The sequence below is a fragment of the Lactuca sativa genome, chromosome 4 (assembly GCF_002870075.4).
Source record: "Lactuca sativa cultivar Salinas chromosome 4, Lsat_Salinas_v11, whole genome shotgun sequence".
In the NCBI taxonomy this organism is placed as follows: domain Eukaryota; kingdom Viridiplantae; phylum Streptophyta; class Magnoliopsida; order Asterales; family Asteraceae; genus Lactuca; species Lactuca sativa.
Window position 1 is genome coordinate 245209091 of NC_056626.2, and position 22670 is coordinate 245231760.

The 22670-nt window shown below is 35.8% G+C and overlaps 1 protein-coding gene across 1 annotated transcript; it reads left to right on the top strand.

Moving 5' to 3' along the window:
- The first annotated feature begins 8794 nt into the window (after positions 1 to 8794).
- LOC128133605 (uncharacterized) lies at positions 8795 to 21338 on the top strand. The gene is made up of 12 exons (XM_052771107.1): positions 8795 to 8835; positions 18600 to 18756; positions 18845 to 19115; positions 19238 to 19331; positions 19414 to 19541; positions 19617 to 19701; positions 19851 to 19986; positions 20181 to 20281; positions 20365 to 20488; positions 20576 to 20758; positions 20953 to 21021; positions 21111 to 21338. Exons 1-12 carry the CDS (start codon positions 8795 to 8797, stop codon positions 21336 to 21338), a joined length of 1617 nt encoding a protein of 538 aa, XP_052627067.1.
- Positions 21339 to 22670: the final 1332 nt, after the last annotated feature.

Below are 22670 nucleotides of genomic sequence, written 5' to 3' on the forward strand. Positions count from 1 at the left end.
GGGTCAGATCAACTCAAGTCACACGACAATGTTGGGCTTAGGCGGAACAAATAGCGTTAGAATATTTCAGAACAGTATTACAAAACACAACAGTGCAACTTACGGGAGAGTTTTAGTACATTATTTCATCTATGATACTACAACTGCGAACAAAGTATAATGCCAACAAGTAAGTACAAGCAGCACGAGCGTCCCTAATACTGATGGGATCTCGCAAAAGATATGACTCTATTTGCACTACTTTTTAAATGTTTATAAGTCTAACATTAATGCTACGGAACGTACTAGAATTTCAATGTGAATCTGGAGTAGTCTCTCCAGCGGCGGTGATCCTTAGAATTTTCCCGTCTGCGCCCGAGTTCTTTGTTATTGGACAATTCTTCTTGAGATGTCCTATCTCACCGTATATATGACATATATGGCTTACACCAACATCGGTGGTTGAAGTGGTGTGCAGGGTCGGAGTGATGCAGACTCGAGTGCTTTCGTTGTTCCTCCTTCTGGGGCAGTCCCATTTAAAGTGTTCAATTTCACCGCAACCATAGCAAGCTTGGTTGAATCCGGTGCCAGGGACTTTGGAGATGGGTCGTGCTGGTGCTCCATAGCCACGAGCAAGGTGCCCTATTCTGTTGCAATTGCAGCATTTCATTTCACGGCAAGCTCCATTATGATGGAAGATACACTTGTTACACTTCGGGAGTTTTCCTTCATATTGTTTGACCGGTGCTGAAGTGGCAGAGGTCACCATTTGTTGCTGTTGCATGACAAGTCTTTGGGATCACTTGCGCTCCTTTTGGGCTTGACGCTTTCGTTTCTTATTCTCAGCTTTACGGCATTGTACGCTTGTGATTTGTATCATTTGTAGATTTCCCGGATTGATACAACAATATGAACTGTCAACCCCTTTGCCGGCCTTGTTTACGCTGCCAGAGCTGAGGTGTGCTAGGAAAGCTTTCACGGCAGCTGTTACCGCGGCTTGGAAGGTAGCGACGTCTATATGAAGGATCGGGGTTTTGTTGTTCGGCTGATTATTTCTGGATGACGACATGATTATGCTATATGAATAGAGAAGGAGTTCGTGAGTGATTATGATCGGTCCTAGATGTATTTTACTCATTCTTGCAAATGTAAATTTTCGTTTTGGTTAAACTGATCTCAATGGTTTGACCTACATCCCTATGATGCAATACTAGTAAAGAGTAGAAGTAAGTTCGTAGAATAGTCACAAGACGATTGCTATTTTGAACTAGGCTATCATTGGTTAGTGGATAACATGATTCAACTTTCAAAAAGAATTGGAAGTGATCCATGAGCTAAGTTACCATAGTCCAATAATTTTGACTAGGGTGGGATTTAGATAGAGTTCTAATGTTTGGAGGATGAAAGTATTTGGATATAGAATTTTAGGGAACTATTCGACTGTCAATATCATCGATATTTATGATGTAATAGGTTCAGGAAAAATTTGACCTTGGAGTAGATCTTACATCATATCAGGAGTAGGAAAGACTTTGACAGCATAAAGTCTAAGTGAAATAGAACTTATAGTACTGGGATAGTTACATTGAAAAAAAAGTGCTACTTAGAGCATAGATAGGAAGACTATTCCTTAAACTGAGAGGAAGGAAGGTAAAGCATCTCCTACTGGTGACGGGTATCCCTCGGATGAATCCTTAGTTCAGCCAGTTGATGCTCCATATCTAGTAGGTGTCTTTCGTATACCCTCTGGAATACTCGGAGCTCTATGACGTCGGCTCGAGTCTCAGTAAATCCTTGTAGTAAAGTTTCGTTGTCTCGCAATGCTTGGTCACGAGCATTCTTCCAGACGACAGATGTGAAGTCTATTCATCCTAATATTGACAACAAATCCACGATTCGGTTGATGGCTGTCCTAGCTTGTATTTCATTGCAAGCAATCCTGCAGACCATGATTGACAAAACTCTGTCTGCTGAGCCCCCTTCGCTCTCGTTGTAGAAGCTTCTGTCTCCGTTATATGGTATAGGTTGATCTTGTTCTTGATTCCATGTCTCTAAGCTTTCCACCCATAGGGGCGTCAGACCATGAAAGTCTTGACGAGGGTTCTGAATTGGGATTTGGGCTTGTAGAGGTAAGTTCTCGACTTCAGGTTCAGGTTCAGGATCCTCCGGTAAATCTTCAGCATGTTCTACATTAAGGGGAATTGCGGGTCCTGCTTCTAGTTCTGCATCTAGCCTTCCTTCATTCTCTTGGCCGGGAAAGTAAGGGTTGCCGGGGAGGTGGAATCCAACCATTTATCTAGACGAGAAATGAGGGTAAGAAATTTATTTACACTTCTAAGACAAGGCGATAAACAAATAAAAGTTTCTATAAGAGAAGCTTACTGCTAATCCTAACAAGTTTGTTCTTTGAATGACTAGTATCTAAAATACCCATATAATATTTTACTTTATGTTTTGTTCTAACGAATTCTTAGGACCTAGAAATTGGTGAGTTTTAGGTTTGTTGCAACACCCCAATCACTCCCAAATACATGTTTATCATATCACAAATGAATATAGTTGATCAGGCTATATTGATTCCTCATATGATTACATAAGTGCCCATGTTTGACTATTGTGTCCAACAATTTAAATACTTTTGTTCTGTTCTAGTATGACACTGTTCTATAGTAAGTATGTAGGTATTGTATACTTTTGATTAAGTATTTTAGTAATTAAAGTATAAACTCTTGGTCAGAGTATTTTAATCCCAATGTGTTTATAGTTCGTATATCTTTTATGGGTTGATACACTCAATTCACTATAAACAATGCTTTGATACCAATCTGTCACACCCCCAAACTGGAACGGACGAAACGTTCAGGGGTGGATGACTTCATGTATAGTATCATAACAATGTAAAGTAGTAAACAAGAAACAACATCATCCATTGCATTAATAGTATAGTTTAATACATATGTGTTCTTTCATAGTAATATGACATAAACATGATAATCAAAATAAAAGACGAGTCTTGACATAAGCTTTGTCTTCTCGAAACCTGGCATTGGTATCTGTCTACTGACGACCTGAGAATACAAGTTATTTTGAAAGCGTAGGTCAGCATTTAAGCTGATGAGTTCATAAGTATTTAATGTCATTGTTTGTATAAGTATGAAGAAAATGTTTGAAATTGTTTAATGTAATTTGTTTGCATAAAACTGAATAGAATGGTTTGGATATATTTGAAAGTTCCTAGAAAATCCCATATTTTCTACTAGTATAAAAGTAGCCTTCTACCAAGACCCGACTATTTTGAATGTTTACTTCTAGAAATCCGATGTTTTTCCGTAAGTGGGTGGAAGTTTAAAAGTTCCAAAACTGTAACACAATGATGTTTTTCATACTTAAATAGTAGATTTATGTATGTATAGAATTACTAAAGCATTTGATGACCCCGTAAATCAACGTGTGTTTTTAATACTCCATGTGAGTTTTATAACCATACTATTGACCCAGACTGCCTGTAACAATGTTCTTCAGGCGTTAGAATGTTATGAGGTTTGTCACCCCAGACCTGCCGGTCTAGCTGTAGCTAACAACTTAGGTGTGGGATTGTCAATCCCGTATAGATCTATACTCAAGTATCACGCTCTCCCTACAAGAGATTATGGTATATAATACAGGATTTTAACTGCACACTTGAAAGTACGTGAAGTTGAATGTCTCACAAAACTTAGTATCAAATAGATTTACGTATGAAAAGTCCATTGTTTCTTGTATATGAAGTATTTCTTTTATGTAGCACTTATAGTATGTAAAATCTCATGATTACCTTGTAAACTATACATGTTATAGTTTTTCCAAAAGAGTGTTTCGTTTGAATAGCAAACCCTAGTGTAGTGTCGGCTTTGTATGTATAGTCTAACATTTGCAATAACATTATCGAACATTTATTCTCAAAATATAAATAAAGTGTTTGATATTTATTTAAAACATGTTTTATTCCCAAAAAGGACAAGACGTTATCATGACATGTTTTGCATTCTGTTATAGTATTCTCTGTTATAGTATTCTCTGTTATAATATTTGTACACGATAGTATTTCTCCTAAACTATACCTATAATAGCTTACTAGTAATTTATGTAATTTGAATGAAAGTATACCTTTGCTACCCAAAGGTATTGAACTGATTGAATAGTAGTTTTATGTCTACATATGTGCACATAATACATAAGTTTAAAAGGAAGTTTTGTAAAACATTTAAAGAGTTGAATAATAAATATTGATGACTTGATGTCAATGTATAAAATGGTTTAAAAATTAGTTTGTTTGATAAGACAGTGTAAAGTAAAAGAGACCTTTGCTCTAAACGCAGTTATAAAGTATATGAAATCATTTGCTTGAAACACAGTTATAAATCACATATGATTGATTATATAAAAAAAGTATAACAAAAGATTTATGTATTTCACACGAGGATAACCATGTATTTACTTGTATTCCCCCCTTAAAAGTGTATAAAAAGCATTTATAAAGCATTTGAAAGTGTAGTTATAGGGTATGAACTGTCACACCCCGAAAACCAAAGGCGAAAACATTTCCGGGTTTGACTCCACGTTGAGTATCAAATCCAATGCACATAGTAATCAAAGTAAACAACCATTACATTACATATATTTGAAAGTTTACATTTGTTTCAAAAGTAAATTGTACAAGTGTGATACATATTATATATATGAAAAAAATGAGACGAGTCTTCTACACGATCCGTCTTCACAAAAAGAGATCACCGGGTACCTGTCTAATGCGGACCTGGGAAGACAAGCAGTTTTGAAAATCAGCATAAAGCTGGTGAGTTCATAAGATGTTAATTCTTTGAAAAATGTACCACTTTCCTTTAGTTTTCCGAAAAGGTTTGTTATCCAAGAAAATCCCATATTTTCTTATGTAAAACAGTTTAGTTATTTTTCATTACCAGTTCAATTACGCGTTATATGTTACCCTAGGAAAATCCCATATTTTCCTAAACGCAAGACCGATTGAATATCACAGAGTATAGTTTAATACACAAAACTATATATTGAGAATCATGGGATTACTATCCCGAATTAGATATAAAATACTTTAATATACATGAACTGTAGATGGAAAGTAGTTTGAAAATCTTGGGAGTAACATCCCATACTACATATAAGATAGTTTGATATACATGAAAATATAGATTGAATACCATGGGACTATCATCCCAGACTAGATACAAGATAGTTTGATATATATGAAAATATAAATTAAAAACCATAGGACTATCATCCCGTACTAGATATGGAAACTATAGATAGAAAGTTGATATGGAATCGAAACAATGTCAAAACAAAAACCCAAAGCGAAACCGTGAATAAACTTATATTAATACATATTGTGAGTCGGGTAACAATGCTGATACGACAAAGAGACCTCCTTGACGCTTGTCAGACATCAGACGATATCCAGAATTTGTCACCCCAGGCGTGCCCGCCTAACTGTAGCTAGCAGTTAAGGTGTGGGATTGTCCGTCCCAAATAGATCTATTCACAAATTCCACGCTCTCCCTCCAGGAGACTCTGGTTACACTTCCGGGGAGGATTTACTGATAACCCAAAGGGTAATGACAAAACTCACAAGCTAGTACTGAATTATTCACAGGGTTCTCATACGATATCAAACATACGAAAGATTATGAAACATAATATAGTGAATATAGATACATACAATGAAGCTATCTGGCAATATATTCAAATGAAACGGAGATAAACTGAATCAGACATAGTTTATCTAATAACTTTATATACATATCAGTACACAATGAAACAAGAACTAAAGAACCCCAAAATATTCCCATAATAATTTGATTAGTTTGGTTATTTCCTTAACTGAAATTCATATAGTTGTGATTGATAAATAATCCCTTATGCTCAACATAATACATAAGGGGTAAAAATATTTATAATTTGCCACATATTTGTTGAAATTCATCAATGTTATGTTTTGAAAACATTTGTAATTTGCTTGTATTCCCCCCCCCTCTGAAAACATTGAAAAACCATTTATAAAGGGTAGGGGTATGAACTCATCGGACTAGGAACGTGTCTGATTGGATCCTAAACCTCGTATCTGGGTTTGCAAATGCACGAGGTTCCTATGAATAATGAAAAGATACACATTTGTATCTAATTAGGACTTAGATTGTTTATTTGGTAGAGACAAACACTTCTAGTTGCGGAAACACTCCCTTACAAGTGTTTGGAAGGACCTGGGTGGCGTTTGAAGTCACATAAGGCTTGGATATGGAGTTTACTCTTCAAGAGTAAACTCATAGAGGAGTTTTCGGCCCCTTAACACCTCATCCACATGAGTTCACGACCGTGAACTCATAGATGGTGTTTTTGGGTGCAACATGGCTTCACAACATTTGGGATTAATGCTAGGCTTGGGTTTTCGGCTTTGGAAGGAATTAAAACTCACTTAGGGACCATTTATTGGAGTTTATGGCAGTAAACTTGGAGTTTACGGCCATGAACCCCCTCATGGCCATGAACTCCTTAGATGGGGGATTTAATATGTTTTAAGGTCCAAATCTTGTTTGTGGTCACTTTTAGAATTTATCCCAAGGCTTATGGTATGTGTAAATGGCATTTTAACACACTAAAAAGGAGTTTACTCCCCATGTTAATGAGTTTACGGCCCAAGCATGTTCTTGGGTAGTAAACTCATTTTTACTCCTCTAATTTAATGTTCAAGGTGTTCCAAGGCCAAATCCAATATTCTACAATTCATATCTAAGCTTTAATGGAGTTTTGGAAGGGTTTAAGGGCATAAAAACCCCATTTATATGAGTTTACGGCCCAAGCATGTTCTTGGGCAGTAAACTCATGTTTACTCTTCAAAATCCATGTTTAAGGCATTCTAAGTCCATTCCATCAAGCCATTAATATCTAAGCTCCAAAGGTCGATTGGAAGGGTTTTTGGGCTCTAAAACCCAATTTATGTGAGTTCACGGCCTAGGACTGTTCTAGGGCCGTAAAATCATGAATATGGTCCTATTCCATGATTTGAACTCGAATTTGAAGGCCTAAGATGTTATACTAGGAGTTAGGGTAGTTACCTTGGTGATTTGGAGCTTAAATTTGATGATTTTGGACCCTTAAACTTGGTTTGAGGATAGAGGTTAGAGAGAGAGTAGAGAGAGGAAGCAAAAGCTTCAAATGAAAGTTTGAACACGTTTAAATAGGTCTCAAAACTTGGAAACGGTGGAATTCTACCCGATACCGGCATTAAACGGGGCTTTTGGTCGCACCCGATTAAGTTTCCGTAACCCGGCGAGGATGTTTCTAAAATTTTTGAAATAAACATTTTGGGCTAATTTCATGAGTTCCTAAGGGGTTTGGACACTCATTAGTTTATAATAAACATATAAGTTTAAATAATTTAACCCAAAACGAAATCGGAACGAATTGATAAACGACGAATTTTTACGAGTAGAACGGGTCTTCGGCGATGGACAATTTCGGGTTGTTACATTATCCCCCCGTTAGAGGGAATTTCGTCCCAAAATTCGAAGATTAAGATACAGATCACGAATTGGAATGAGATACGAATGGATTTGCTGCCTTGGATCTTCACGCTCCCAAGTGGAATCGGGTCTCCGCTTGGCGTTCCAGCAAACCCTGAATATCGGGACGCGACTTGGTTTCGCACATTGACTCTCTCAATCCATGATCTCAATTGGTTCTCCCATGGAGGTTCCAACCCTCGATGACTTCGGTCTCCTAAAAGGAATCACTAGGGTTTCGTTGGGTAGATACTTCTAAAGATTTGAGACGTGAAGTATCGGATGGATGTTACTAAGTTCTAAGGGCGGCCGAGGTTTTAAGGTTACGAAATCGATTCTACGAGGATCACGAAGGGTCTAATGTATCACGAGGGAAGTATTTTACACTTCTCAAAGCATATCATGCTTTTCTGGGATAAAGCCTTCAATAGGACACACGCTCCAACAGGATGGCACATCTTCGTGGAGTCGAATAGCTAAGGGTCTGATGGTTCTAGAAGAAATTTCTGGGTATGTATGCGATAATAGTCGATGGGACCCAAGAATCGACAGGTTTTTATGGGTATTTCCGATGTCGACTAATTCCCTATCGCCTTAGTTGTTGGAAAGGTTCACGGGTATGACTGCTTTGCTTAGCTACATGATCAAGGAAAATGATTTGACCGAAAGGTACCACTACTAATCCGTAGTGATCATATCAATTCTTGGTCACCGTCTTGGACATGTTACTCTCACTGAGGTTTGGTGACGAGGTAGTTCGGGGGATTAGGCCGGTGTGAGACTAGACTAGACGTTCGGAAAGAGTTCTCGAGAGTCCTTCGGGAAATAAATTTAGGGAAAAGAGCTGCAGACTTCCCGTTTCCCGATGATCACAGGAACGAGGGATGCGCGGCAATTCCTATAGGGAAAACTTTTTGAGCTATATTGCACGAAATGATGCGAAGGTTTGATGCCGAAGATCACGAGAGTCGGGTCGGGGGAAAGATCTAGACGGTGACCTTTTCGAAACCAAGAATAACGACATGAATGAGACTTGGTCATTTCATGTCAAACATAGCATCAAAGCATTTCGTGAAAAGTTTTTCCATTAAATCGAATGGAACAGAATAATCCTCCGGACTGAGAATACAATCTATAGGTACGAAGTTAGCGTTCTCTATCTCACTGGTTAGCCGTCTCGACGGTACACATTTTCGATTACAAACGAAGGGTTAAGTTTAGAAAGGTGCTCGAATAGATAGATAATGGGTTTCCCTTTTAGTACTGGAATCGAAAAGAGTTGCAGGTATAAGAGGTGTCAAAGAGGAGTATACCTGCGGCGACAGTAGGATCAGCGGTTGTCTCCTCTCGTCCTATTGCTAGGACTCTTCCAGTGTTGCCAGTTGTTGCTGCTTTGGGGCAATTTCTTTTGAAGTGCCCTACTTCGCCACAACTGTAGCAGGCTGGACTGATTCCCGTTCCGGATGATTGGTTTGTTGATTTGGCTGGTTTTCTGCAGGTTCGAGCAAGGTGGCCCTTCTTGCCACAATTGTCACAGATTCTTTCGCGACATGGACCAGGAATACAGTGATGGTAGCTGCACTTACCGCACCAAGGAAGGGTACCGGTGTATCCACTGGTAGGAGTTTGGGCCGTGGACTCGACAGCTGAAACAACAATAGGGGCAGTAGCAGCATGGATTGCTACCGTTTGCTGTTTCTTAGAAGAACCTTGCGTACTTTGGGCCTTCCGCTTGTTCCAAAATTTCTTTTTTACTTCCACCTCCACTTGTGACTGGCTCGGGAGTGGTAGCCTCCTCATCAGAGTTGTCTTCGTGATCGATCAGGGTTTGCACAAGACATTTAGCGCTATCATAGGTGTCTGGCTTCGCAGCCAAGACATTCCCTTTTGTTGGCTGGGTCAACCCCCAGATGAATTTCTCAATCTTTTTACTCTCCGGGGTAACCATTCCCGGGCAGAGTAATGCCAGGTCATCGAATCTTGAAGTATAAGCAGCTATATCGGAACCCTTCATCTTAAGGTTCCAGAGTTCGTGTTCTAGCTTCTGTATTTCGCCCCGAGGGCAATACTCTGCGAGCAGAAGCTCCTTCATAGCTTCCCAACCCATAGCATTTGCTACAGGTAGAGTTAAGGATTTGACTCGACCGTTCCACCAAGTCAGGGCTTTGTCAAGGAAGGTGCAGGCGGCGAACTTTACTTTGTCGGACTCTGAACAGGCGCATGTTTCAAAGATTGATTCAATTTTCTCGAAGCATCGGGTGAGGGAAATGACACCTCCAGTACCATCAAAGGATGTGGGTTTCGCGTTCATGAAGTCTTTATAGGAACCCTCTTTTCGGTGTCCCTGACTGTTCTCTTGGTTTTGGGTTTGGGTATCACCTCCCGAACCACCGGAACCACCGGTGTTCAATTGAGACATAGCAGCTGCCACCACGGCGGTAACATCTGCCTGAAATACCACGGGGTCGATTTCAGGAGGAGGTGGCGGCGGAGGGTTGTTGGTGTTCTTCGAGCTGGGTCTCTTTCTTGGAGGCATCATGATCTAAAAAGATCAGGAAAGAGAGGATCATAAGTACTCTGAATTGAATCAAGAGATATGGAACAGGGGATATCTCATCAAGACAGATATAGCATCATATTAAGCGATAAAGCAGGAAAGAGTTATCAAGGCAGAAAATTTTATCACTAGAGGAATGATCAAGGAACAACGCGTATACGAGGATTTTCTACAAAGGATTGACTTGAGAAATACTCCCATAGTATTTCATGATTCACTGCAACGAAGACTTGTTGTTTGGGGTATTGGGTAAGTTTTAGGTATGCCGCATACCACAATCACTCCCAAGCACATGTTGGCCGTGTCTCGAATAAATATAGTTGGCCAGGCTATATTGACCCTAGACACGACTACATAACTGCCCAGGTTTAACCGCATCATACAACACCCATTTACTTATGTTTTGTTCTAATTGTAGTTACGGATCTCGACGGCTCGGTATACTTATATACTTTTGAAAATACTTATATTTGAAGGATAATTTTAGTTCAGAGCACTTAGTCCCTTTAGTGTTTATAGTTTTATACCATGTAAGATTTGGTATACTCCGTTCACTATAAACAAGGGCTCTGATACCAATTTGTCACACCCCGAAAACCAAAGGCGGAAACATTTCCGGGGTTGACTCCACGTTGAGTATCAAATCCAATGCACATAGTAATCAAAGTAAACAACCATTACATTACATATATTTGAAAGTTTACATTTGTTTCAAAAGTAAATTGTACAAGTGTGATACATATTATATATATGAAAAAAATGAGACGAGTCTTCTACACGATCCGTCTTCACAAAAAGAGATCACCGGGTACCTGTCTAATGCGGACCTGGGAAGACAAGCAGTTTTGAAAATCAGCATAAAGCTGGTGAGTTCATAAGATGTTAATTCTTTGAAAAATGTACCACTTTCCTTTAGTTTTCCGAAAAGGTTTGTTATCCAAGAAAATCCCATATTTTCTTATGTAAAACAGTTTAGTTATTTTTCATTACCAGTTCAATTACGCGTTATATGTTACCCTAGGAAAATCCCATATTTTCCTAAACGCAAGACCGATTGAATATCACAGAGTATAGTTTAATACACAAAACTATATATTGAGAATCATGGGATTACTATCCCGAATTAGATATAAAATACTTTAATATACATGAACTGTAGATGGAAAGTAGTTTGAAAATCTTGGGAGTAACATCCCATACTACATATAAGATAGTTTGATATACATGAAAATATAGATTGAATACCATGGGACTATCATCCCAGACTAGATACAAGATAGTTTGATATATATGAAAATATAAATTAAAAACCATAGGACTATCATCCCGTACTAGATATGGAAACTATAGATAGAAAGTTGATATGGAATCGAAACAATGTCAAAACAAAAACCCAAAGCGAAACCGTGAATAAACTTATATTAATACATATTGTGAGTCGGGTAACAATGCTGATACGACAACGAGACCTCCTTGACGCTTGTCAGACGTCAGACGATATCCAGAATTTGTCACCCCAGGCGTGCCCGCCTAACTGTAGCTAGCAGTTAAGGTGTGGGATTGTCTGTCCCGAATAGATCTATTCACAAATTCCACGCTCTCCCTCCAGGAGACTCTGGTTACACTTCCGGGGAGGATTTACTGATAACCCAAAGGGTAATGACAAAACTCACAAGCTAGTACTGAATTATTCACAGGGTTCTCATACGATATCAAACATACGAAAGATTATGAAACATAATACAGTGAATATAGATACATACAATGAAGCTATCTGGCAATACATTCAAATGAAACGGAGATAAACTGAATCAGACATAGTTTATCTAATAACTTTATATACATATCAGTACACAATGAAACAAGAACTAAAGAACCCCAAAATATTCCCATAATAATTTGATTAGTTTGGTTATTTCCTTAACTGAAATTCATATAGTTGTGATTGATAAATAATCCCTTATGCTCAACATAATACATAAGGGGTAAAAATATTTATAATTTGCCACATATTTGTTGAAATTCATCAATGTTATGTTTTGAAAACATTTGTAATTTGCTTGTATTCCCCCCCCCCCCCTCTGAAAACATTGAAAAACCATTTAAAAAGGGTAGGGGTATGAACTCATCGGACTAGGAACGTGTCTGATTGGATCCTAAACCTCGTATCTGGGTTTGCAAATGCACGAGGTTCCTATGAATAATGAAAAGATACACATTTGTATCTAATTAGGACTTAGATTGTTTATTTGGTAGAGACAAACACTTCTAGTTGCGGAAACACTCCCTTACAAGTGTTTGGAAGGACCTGGGTGGCGTTTGAAGTCACATAAGGCTTGGATATGGAGTTTACTCTTCAAGAGTAAACTCATAGAGGAGTTTTCGGCCCCTTAACACCTCATCCACATGAGTTCACGGCCGTGAACTCATAGATGGTGTTTTTGGGTGCAACATGGCTTCACAACATTTGGGATTAATGCTAGGCTTGGGTTTTAGGCTTTAGAAGGAATTAAAACTCACTTAGGGACCATTTATCGGAGTTTACGACCGTAAACTCCCCCACACATAGAATCCTTAATTTTTTGGTCCTTAAACAATCATATGTGATTCCAATGATTTTTCCCAAGCCTTGTATGGATTTTTAGGGGACTTTGGACATGATTTTTGGAGTTTACGGCCCATGAACCCCCTCATGGTCGTGAACTCCTTAGATGGGGGATGTAATATGTTTTAAGGTCCAAATCTTGTTTGTCGTCACTTCTAGAATTTATCCCAAGGCTTATGGTGTGTGTAAATGGCATTTTAACACACTAAAAAGGAGTTTACTCCCCATGTTAATGAGTTTACGGCCCAAGCATGTTCTTGGGCAGTAAACTCATGTTTACTCCTCTAATTTAATGTTCAAGGTGTTCCAAGGCCAAATCCAATATTCTACAATTCATATCTAAGCTTCAATGGAGTTTTGGAAGGGTTGAAGGGCATACAAACCCCATTTATATGAGTTTACAGCCCAAGCATGTTATTAGGCAGTAAAATCATGTTTACTCTTCAAAATCCATGTTTAAGGCATTCTAAGTCCATTCCATTAAGCAATTAAGCCATATCTAAGCTCCAAAGGTCGATTGGAAGGGTTTTTGGGCTCTAAAACCCAATTTATGTGAGTTCACGGCCTAGGACTGTTCTAGGGCCGTAAAATCATGAATATGGTCCTATTCCTTGATTTGAACTCGAATTTGAAGGCCTAAGATGTTATACTAGGAGTTAGGGTAGTTACCTTGGTGATTTGGAGCTTCAATTTGATGATTTTGGACCCTTAAACTTGGTTTGAGGAGAGAGGTTAGAGAGAGAGTAGAGAGAGGAAGCAAAAACTTCAAATGAAAGTTTGAACACGTTTAAATAGGTCTCAAAACTTGGACACGGTGGAATTCTACCCGATACCGGCATTAAACGGGGCTTTTGGTCGCACCCGATTAAGTTTCTGTAACCTGACGAGGATGTTTCTAAAATTTTTGAAATAAACATTTTGGGCTAATTTCATGAGTTCCTAAGGGGTTTGGACACTCATTAGTTTATAAAAAACATAAAGTTTAAATAATTTAACCCAAAACGAAATCGGAACGAATTGATAAACGACGAATTTTTATGGGTAGAACGGGTCTTCGGCGATGGACAATTTCGGGTTGTTACATGAACTCACTTGATAGATTGAAGAAGGTGAGACGAAAGTCGAGCAGAACTTCGACTGGAAAGAAGTAGATTTCTCGGAGATCTCGGGACTTCGGGATGTGTCATGTGTTGGAGGTGTTACCGGGGCTTCGGGGTAGTCTTAGGACGCTTGACACAGAGTAAAAGTGGCATGGAAGGTAGAATTGAACAACCAAAATCTAATACCTTCGATTTCTATTTATAGGGCTGAATTTGCCCCTCACCATGTCGTGGCACATTTTCCCACGTCATGGTGGCTGGTCGTCACTACATGCGTCATCGCAAGTGGTTCTGACAGGCTCCAGAGCACCTGCCACGTTGTGGCACTGTACCACGTCGTGGTGTCTGGCGCAACTTTGGGGTTTGCGCCCCAAACTTCAGAAACTCATAACTTTCGCATACGAACTCCGTTTTTGACGTTGTTTATATCGAGGCGTAGGTGAGATTATACTCTACAACACTAATTTAGACTTCATTGGCTAATTCTGACTTTATTTTTAATATATTATTAATATATTATTACTAGTAGGCCGGGACACGAAAACTCCGTCTTAAATCCATAACTTCTTCATCCGATGTCCGTTTTCGTCAAACTTTTTACCGTTGCGCTACTATTGTTGAGACCTTCAATTCTCATTTAGGTTGTTTCGGCCAAAAGTCTCTCAATCTCTATTTCGAGTTTTCAGCTGTCTACTGCTATATCCGGATTTTGGAAAAATCATAATTTCCTCATACGAAGTCAGATTTGGACGTTCTTTTTATGTACGTTTACGGTTTAATGATGTCTATAATTTTTATTTAGATACCTAAGGCTAAAAGTTATTGTATTGAAACTTCACGTTTTATGTGACAACCCGAAATTTCCATTTGTACGAACAATATCTATTCAATAGAAGTTAGTCCAATTTCAGTGATTTTCAGACTTTTCCGAACAAGTTTGTGTACATTAGGGTTTACACATTAGGAGATATCAGGAGAGTGGATGCTCCTGGGTTTGTGAAATTTGAACATTTCAAGTTTCATAATGTTACAGTCCAAGTTCGAGAATAAAAATATTTTCTGTCAAAATATTTCAGGACTATAAATAGTTTTCTGAATTAAATTAATACATTATTCACAATTCCAACTAGAGAAAAGCCATTTTCTCTCCGATGGATCTTCGGGTTTTTATCCCAGATTGTGAGTAACTCTTTCTAGTAGTGTTATAATACATATTAGATGCTTATAACATGATTTAGATGGCTAAATCATTAGATCTAGGAGTTTACTCCCCAAGGTGTTCTTGGGCGGTAAACTCCCGAAACGAAGCCAAAACCAACATTTGTACTATGATAAAGCCTTAGACCATTATGTATGCATGTTAGGGACAAGAAAACACACACAAATCCACCCAAGATTGGGAGTTTACGACCCAGAACTCTCTTAGGCCGTAAACTCCATATTCACACCCTAAATGGTCTTTTAAGGCTCTAGGACTTTAAGGCTTGCATCTAGGCTATTTTCCCAAGTAGATTAAGGTCTTAAACACATCAAATGACACAAACAAAAGTGAGTTTACGGCCCAGAACTCCTTTAGGCCGTAAACTCCATATAAATGGACATAAAGGGTGTTTTCATGACACCTAAAACCCTAGACCTTTACAAGAAATTGTACCCACTTAATGGAAGGACCAAACCACACCAAAATCACTTAACCAAGTGAGTTTACGGCCATGACATGGTTCTTGGGCCGTAAACTCCTAAAAAGGGCACTAAGGTGTGCCTAATGCCTTCATATGCTAGGAATAAAAGTCTAGAACATATCTCACAAGTGCAAGAAGCTTGAAAACAACAAAAATCACACCCCAAGGGAGTTTACGGCCGTAAACTCCAAGGGGAAATGGCCTTGAGGCCGTAAACTCCTATTTGGAGCACTTCTAGACCTTAAACCCTTCCAAGGACATAACCACTAAGTTAGAATAATTCTAGAAAGCATTTGGGACTTCAAAACACACCAAACACACATGTTTGGGAGTTTACGGCCGTAAACTCAAGAGTTTACAACCGTAAACTCCATGCGTGATGGTTTATGGAGAGTAAACTCTCATATAGGGTCCTTTGGAAACCCTAAACACAAATACCCTGTCCCACAATAGCTTAGATGAAATCCTTTCGGCTTAAAACACTTATATAAAGTGTTAATTATGTCTAGGATGTCTTAAACATTATCAATTAGTCATTTGAGTCTAATTGAGTGCATATATGTGTGATTATATGTTCATTAGGATCGTAGTGTGTGCACAAGTCCTCGCTTGACACCTAGCCATCCTATACCGTTCAGTTCATTCCAATCACCAACTTCAGGTGAGTTCATACCCCTTAATCAATGTTTTAAAGGATTTTAAATGCTTTAATGGGGGGGGGGGAATACAAGTAGAAAACAATATGTTATTAAATCAATCTTATGTATTTTATAACTGTGTTTTCACTCAGTAGATTTCACATATTTCAAAAGGTGTCACATGAAATGGTTTTCTATCTTAAAATACTTGGATAACAGAAGTATTAGTTTTGAAATGTTTAATGACTTCAAGTCACTCTAAATTATTGTTCAAAACTCCTAGATATCTTGCAAAACCATTATTTTACCTTTTTAAATCAAACTATACTTATGCACATATGTTCATTTATATGTTAGAGGCTATAGTTTTCATCCTTCATTCAATTTCCCGTACCCTGGTGTATCGAGGGTGCATAAATCTACTTGGACAACCACATACTTCCCAGTAAATTATCATAGGGATAATGTGAAGATATCAAACAATACTTCTATTACAAGGAATCACACCAGAGTCAGTTCATTCATGAGTCTATACTAATGCCTTACATGATACATGAGTACACGTACTTAGGATTACATGATACATGAATATGTTTACATATACTTACCAGTTACATGGACATACTTACATGAATACCGTACAGGAACACTTTTACATAGGTGCATTATCCTGTATTCACTTACCTGGATACTTGTACTTAGAACTACGAAGACGATTTATTAGTATTTACTGTGTAAATTGTCTTTCCTATCTCGATTCAATGGGATAGCTAGGCGGGACTTACCATTCCGAACCCCACTGATTAGCACCAGTGGTCGATGACCATCTACGGAGGTCTGAGGTTACTACGTATATTAGGTAGATCGATTTGGGACTAACCCTTCCACCCACCTGCTGCTGCTACAGAGGACAATTGGACAATCTTCGGATGTTCATTAGGTTATACCTTTCGCTTATTGCGATGATTGTGTTACTCCTAGTACCCAACGATGACACTTCCATTAATACTTGTTTTGGGCAATCTTCGGATGTTCATTAGGTTATACCTTTCGCTTATTGTGATGATTGTGTTACTCCTAGTACCCAGCGATGACACTTCCATTAATACTTGTTTTGGGCAATCTTCGGATGTTCATCTATTCTTAATAAAAGAGTACTTTGCATGCCACATGTCCTTATTTTGCACCTCCAAGTTTACACGTGTCATTGCCAGAGAATTTTTATTCATCATTTTCCCGCCCATTCTTTGCACCACATAGCGGAATACATCACCTCCTATAAATTAGCTCACACAATTTGAAATACCTGCAAAATTCAAATATACACTGATATCATTCCTATATTTATGGTCAATCTTAGCATATCATCTCCTATCAATCAGGAAAAAAATTAAACTAAATCATTGATTTCTACAATGTAAACTACAAATTCGTTTTTTTTATTCTGATTTCCAAATTTAAATCGATTACCCCACTAATCATATCCATAAAAATCAGGAATCAAATCTGCTAAAAAAATACTTTTCTGCAATTAATAAATTTATTGTTCCTGAATTATCTATGCGTATTTATATGAAACCATCGAATTGCAAATAATCCTCTACTGCTTTTCTCTCGACTTTGAGTTTCTTATATGCTCTGCTCTTCTGATTTACAGAAGGTTAGTAATACATTCTTTTCCAATAAAATCAGAAGGTTATTTTTTTCTTTAAACATTAAACTCTACATCATTTTCTGTTATTTCAATCATTCTTTGTTCTTTTTTTTTTCTGTGTTTGTGTTGAGACTGTAAATCATTTTTTTGTTTTTTTTAACGATACTTCCAATATAAGTTATCATTTTCGACTTTATATGTTTTAAATCTATTATTCTTGATTAAAGCTCTATTCTTGCTATATTCTTCCAAAATCTAACTATTACTATTATATATGTATACCAAAACTGAAAAATTGAAAGATAGAATGTAACTTCTTTAATTTAATGAAAAAGATCTTGCTATGAGGAACACAATTGCATTTATTGTGCATCTTTAACTGTTTAGAAATTCATACTTATTCTCACTGCACATAGCAATCTTATCCCTGTAAATGAATTTACAAAATCATGTTATAATTATTTTTTCATAAACTCAAAAAAAATTAAATGAAATGCACCCAACTATTGTTAGAGGATTCTTCTACGCAAAATATCAATGTTTCATACAACAGTTTTCAAGACCATTGACTGAAAGAAAATGTAATTCAGTCTGAAACTCTGCAATTCTTTTCTGAACAAGTATTTTCAACAGATTCTATTTTTACTTGATCTATATATTTATTTTTTTATTTAATTACATTTGTTATTGCATTTTGATTATTATTCATTTTACATGATGTTATGTGGTTGGTTGTTATTTGATAAATAGTTAAACTTATTTTACATTGCTTTTTAGTAGTTAAACCTTTATTTTTTTGATTTTTCTTTGCAGATTGATGGCACAACCAGATGTTACTTTGATTTCAGATTTGGATGTACTTAAAGATGATTCGACTATCAAAGTAAGAGTGATAAACCTATGGAACCTCTTTTCATTCTATAACAAGGACGAACTTTTCAACATTGAATTAATCTTAATAGATGAACAGGTATATTACAACTTAACACTATATATTCATTAAAGATGCAAAATTTAATATTATTTATTTATTATTTTATATATTATTCTTCTTTTAGGGTACTAAGATTCAAGCAAATGTATTAAGAAAAAACATCTATCGATTCAAAAACATTCTAAAAGATGGCTTAGCATTTTACATAAAATGTCCAAGCTTTGCATCTCAAAGGATGAATGGTTTTACTTTGACTCGGCAAGATCATAAACTTACTTTTCTCCATAACACTGTTGTTACGGAGTCTCATGATTTTTCTGGACCTACATTTGGTTTTGAGTTTGTTGATTATCAGTCTGTTATCTCATTGGCCCATCCTCAAAACATGGCTATCGGTTAGTTTCATTTTATTATATATTAATTAATTAATTAATTATGGTAAATTTTATTTTTTGAATTAAATATCATATTTTTAAATTCATAACAATATTTAATTAATCTTATTTTTTGTTCATAGATGTTATTGGATTAGTCGTTGCAATTGGTGAGATGGGGCGAGACAATGAAGATATGAAAAAACACAGGCTCAACATCCAAATCCAAGATGCAAAGTTTGTTGTTTTAATATATTTTTTTTGGATATTTACATTATATAATTATCATTTCATCTAATTTAAAACTTTTATTTCGCAGTGGTTTGCAACTCAATGTCAATTTGTGGGGTCATTTTGCTTACAAACTGCAAGACTTTCTTCATAACAATCCACACAATCTTCGTATGATTGTTATCCTTCAATTTGCAAAACTTAGTATTTGGAGAGGTATATTGTATGATTTTGTTATTAAATATTATTTTTTACACATTAAAATAACACTTAATGAAATCTTTTTTATAGATCGTCCAACAGTTAACACCTACTTTTCCGTATCAAAGCTGTTCATTAACACAGACATTGATGAAATCAATGCGTTTAAGAAAAGGTAATTTATGTTATTTATTTATGTTAATTCATTCTAATTTCTACATTTTTCTTTTATGTGACTAATATTATTTAATTTATGTTATTTCATTTTTATTTCAACAATTAAGTTTTATGTCAGTAACATTAGTTATTTTTTTTAACAAACAGTTTGGATGGAGATGATAGCCCTGATTCATCTACAAATACATTTACACTTTTGAAGTCTAATAAAGTTTCTGAACATGATGATTTCATGGTTAATTTCCAGTTGAAGACAATTGTTGATGTTTCTGAACCCGTGGAGGTGTGGTTTTTATATATTTTATAATCAATAATGAATATAAACCTACTTTTTTCTATATATATATATTGGATTACCAAAATAAATTTAATGAACAGAAAAATACATTTATTATCGTGGGCACTATCAAGGGAATTTTACAAAATGAACCATGACATTACTTGGCATGTACAAATTGCAACTACAAAGCATTTAAGCCTCCTGATGCAGACGATCAACCTAATGTTGATGAATTAACTCATGGTTATGAATGTCATAATAACGACTGCACAAAAACTGAAACTTCAGTTATTCCGAGGTTATTAATTTCCTAATTAATCAGTATAACTTACATTATATTTCATATATATAAAAATTATTTTGTATTTTCATATTTTTTAGATTTATGATTCCGATACGTGTCCAAGACAATACCGGTACACTTACCTTAACCATGTTTGAAAGGGATGGAAAATATCTTTTGAAGAAATCAGCCAAGGATCTGTTTAAAAAAACATTAAAGGTGGTACACCTTAATTATAATTAATTAATACTTACACTTAATGAATTTATTTTAACCAATCTTTTTTTTTTTACTTTTTTTTTATTGTAGCTTGGTTTTAGTACTGCTTTCTATCCTGGAGAGATAAATGCACTGAAAGGGTTGAAATTGGCGTTTAAAATATCAATCAAAAACTTCAACGTCTCAAAAAAGAACAACCAATATAGTATATGTAGAGTGAGTGATGATGAAAAGTTGATTGAAGAACTGGAAAATAAGTTGACCGTTTCACAGGTTATTATAAATTATTATTATTATTATTATTATTATTATTATTATGATCTTTTTTGTATCTTTGTGTATACAAAAACTCTATTGTATTTACTAAATACTAGGGTTAACGGTATAAATGTTTACAGTTTTATTTAATATGCTGATTTGCTATTCATATTTTTTATTATTAATATTTTTAATTTTTAATTATTCAGGTTGGCAATTCACAGTCATTTGATGTTGCTGAAACAGATTTTGAATCACAAGATACTAGGAGTTTGAAGGTTATATACACAATATACTTGCATTGAATTATTTTATAAATATTAGTTGACTTTATAAATTAATTAAGTACAATTGTTATTATTTTTAGGATGCAATTTCTGGGACAGATGACAACATAACACCTTCCACTGTTGATAAATATTCAGCAACAAGTCCCATGAAGAATTTGAATACACCAAAAGTTTTGAAGAGAAATTTGGAAAAAGTATTTGATTTGGAGTTGAATGAAAACTCATCATCTTCAAAAACTCCAAAAATTTCACCAGAAGGACGCATTAACCAGGTTGTGAAGGTAAAGTTGGAAAAAAGTGGCTGAGTTGGATTTAAGATGAATTTCGTAAGGTAGTGGATTTTGATTTTTAAACAATGATTATGCATTTTATTTTTCATTCCGTACTTGGACATTGTGGTTTTGAAGTTTCAAATATTTGTTTGGATATTATTTTTTTTAATGGTATGTTTATCATACATTCATAATATTTTATGAATATGAATTTATTATTTAGAAATTATTTTGTTATTTAATTTATATTTATAAGACTGTTTATCATTATTATCAATGTTTTAGCAAAAATATAAAATTTTTTATAACACTTCGAAATAGAAAAATATATGTATTTTATTATGTACAAGATTATGCAAATAAAAAACATACCACTCCTTGACGATTTTGGGATGCTGTCATACCAACAATTGCCAATTTTCTACATAGATCTATTTCTTCATCTGCTGTTCTGTAAGTGAAACCCTAATGGTATCACCAAGCCCATCCTGTATGTACACCAAAAATCATTTTAAAAAACTTTAAAACAAGTATGTATGATTATTGGTAAAACTTTTATTTTTATCAAAGCATACAGCAACTCTCATGGAGATGAATTGTATTTGTACCTAATAAAGACCTCCCTTCAGAAGTATGCCCGACTTCTTCAATATCCGAACCAGGATTTGCTTTTTTTTTTTTTTTATCTATGTTATCTTGGTTCTCATAAATTTAGCTATCTTAAGGTCTAAATTTTTTACAAAATCTGAAGCTTTTGCAAACCCCAACCCATTGTCTCTGTTCTATAAACTTGTAAATGAAGCTCGAGCAAATCCAATGGAGAGGACTATGAAACAAATCTGTCCAATTGACAACCAAACAAAGTATGAAATGAATATCAAGTTCCAACAAATATGAATGTATAAAAACAGAAAAATAACTAAATATTTATCTTTGCTGAGGGTGTTTTCGTCTTTTAACAAAAAACAAAAAGAAAATATGGAAATGAATTCCTTTCATACGACCTTGGGACTGGAAAAATTCATAAAACATGAAAGTCTAAGAAAATGTAATTCAATCTGACAATCTGCAATTGTTACTTCACTGTTCTACACAAAAGATCCATGCTTCATACAACTGTTTCCAAGACCATTGGCTGAAAGAAAATGTAATTCAATTTGAAAATCTGCAATTGTTTTCTAAACAAGTATTTTCATATTATGCAGACCCAATACTTTGTACTATTCGGAACACAAACATTCATATTCATAATTATAAATAAAACATCATTTTGTAAAATTATAAATACCCGGTATAATAAGGCTTAAACTGAAAGAAATCTATCTAAAATGGATATTGAACTTCCATGTTTACACTTAGCACAAC

Bases quoted from the DNA above. Each gene is read 5' to 3' on its own strand.
- LOC128133605 (XM_052771107.1), top strand. From the start codon at position 8,795: ATGGGTTTCCCTTTTAGTACTGGAATCGAAAAGAGTTGCAG. The intron at 19,116-19,237 runs GTTAGTTTCATT...TTTTGTTCATAG, and splicing joins TCCTCAAAACATGGCTATCG to ATGTTATTGGATTAGTCGTT. The intron at 20,489-20,575 runs GTACACCTTAAT...TTTTTATTGTAG, and splicing joins TTAAAAAAACATTAAAGGTG to CTTGGTTTTAGTACTGCTTT.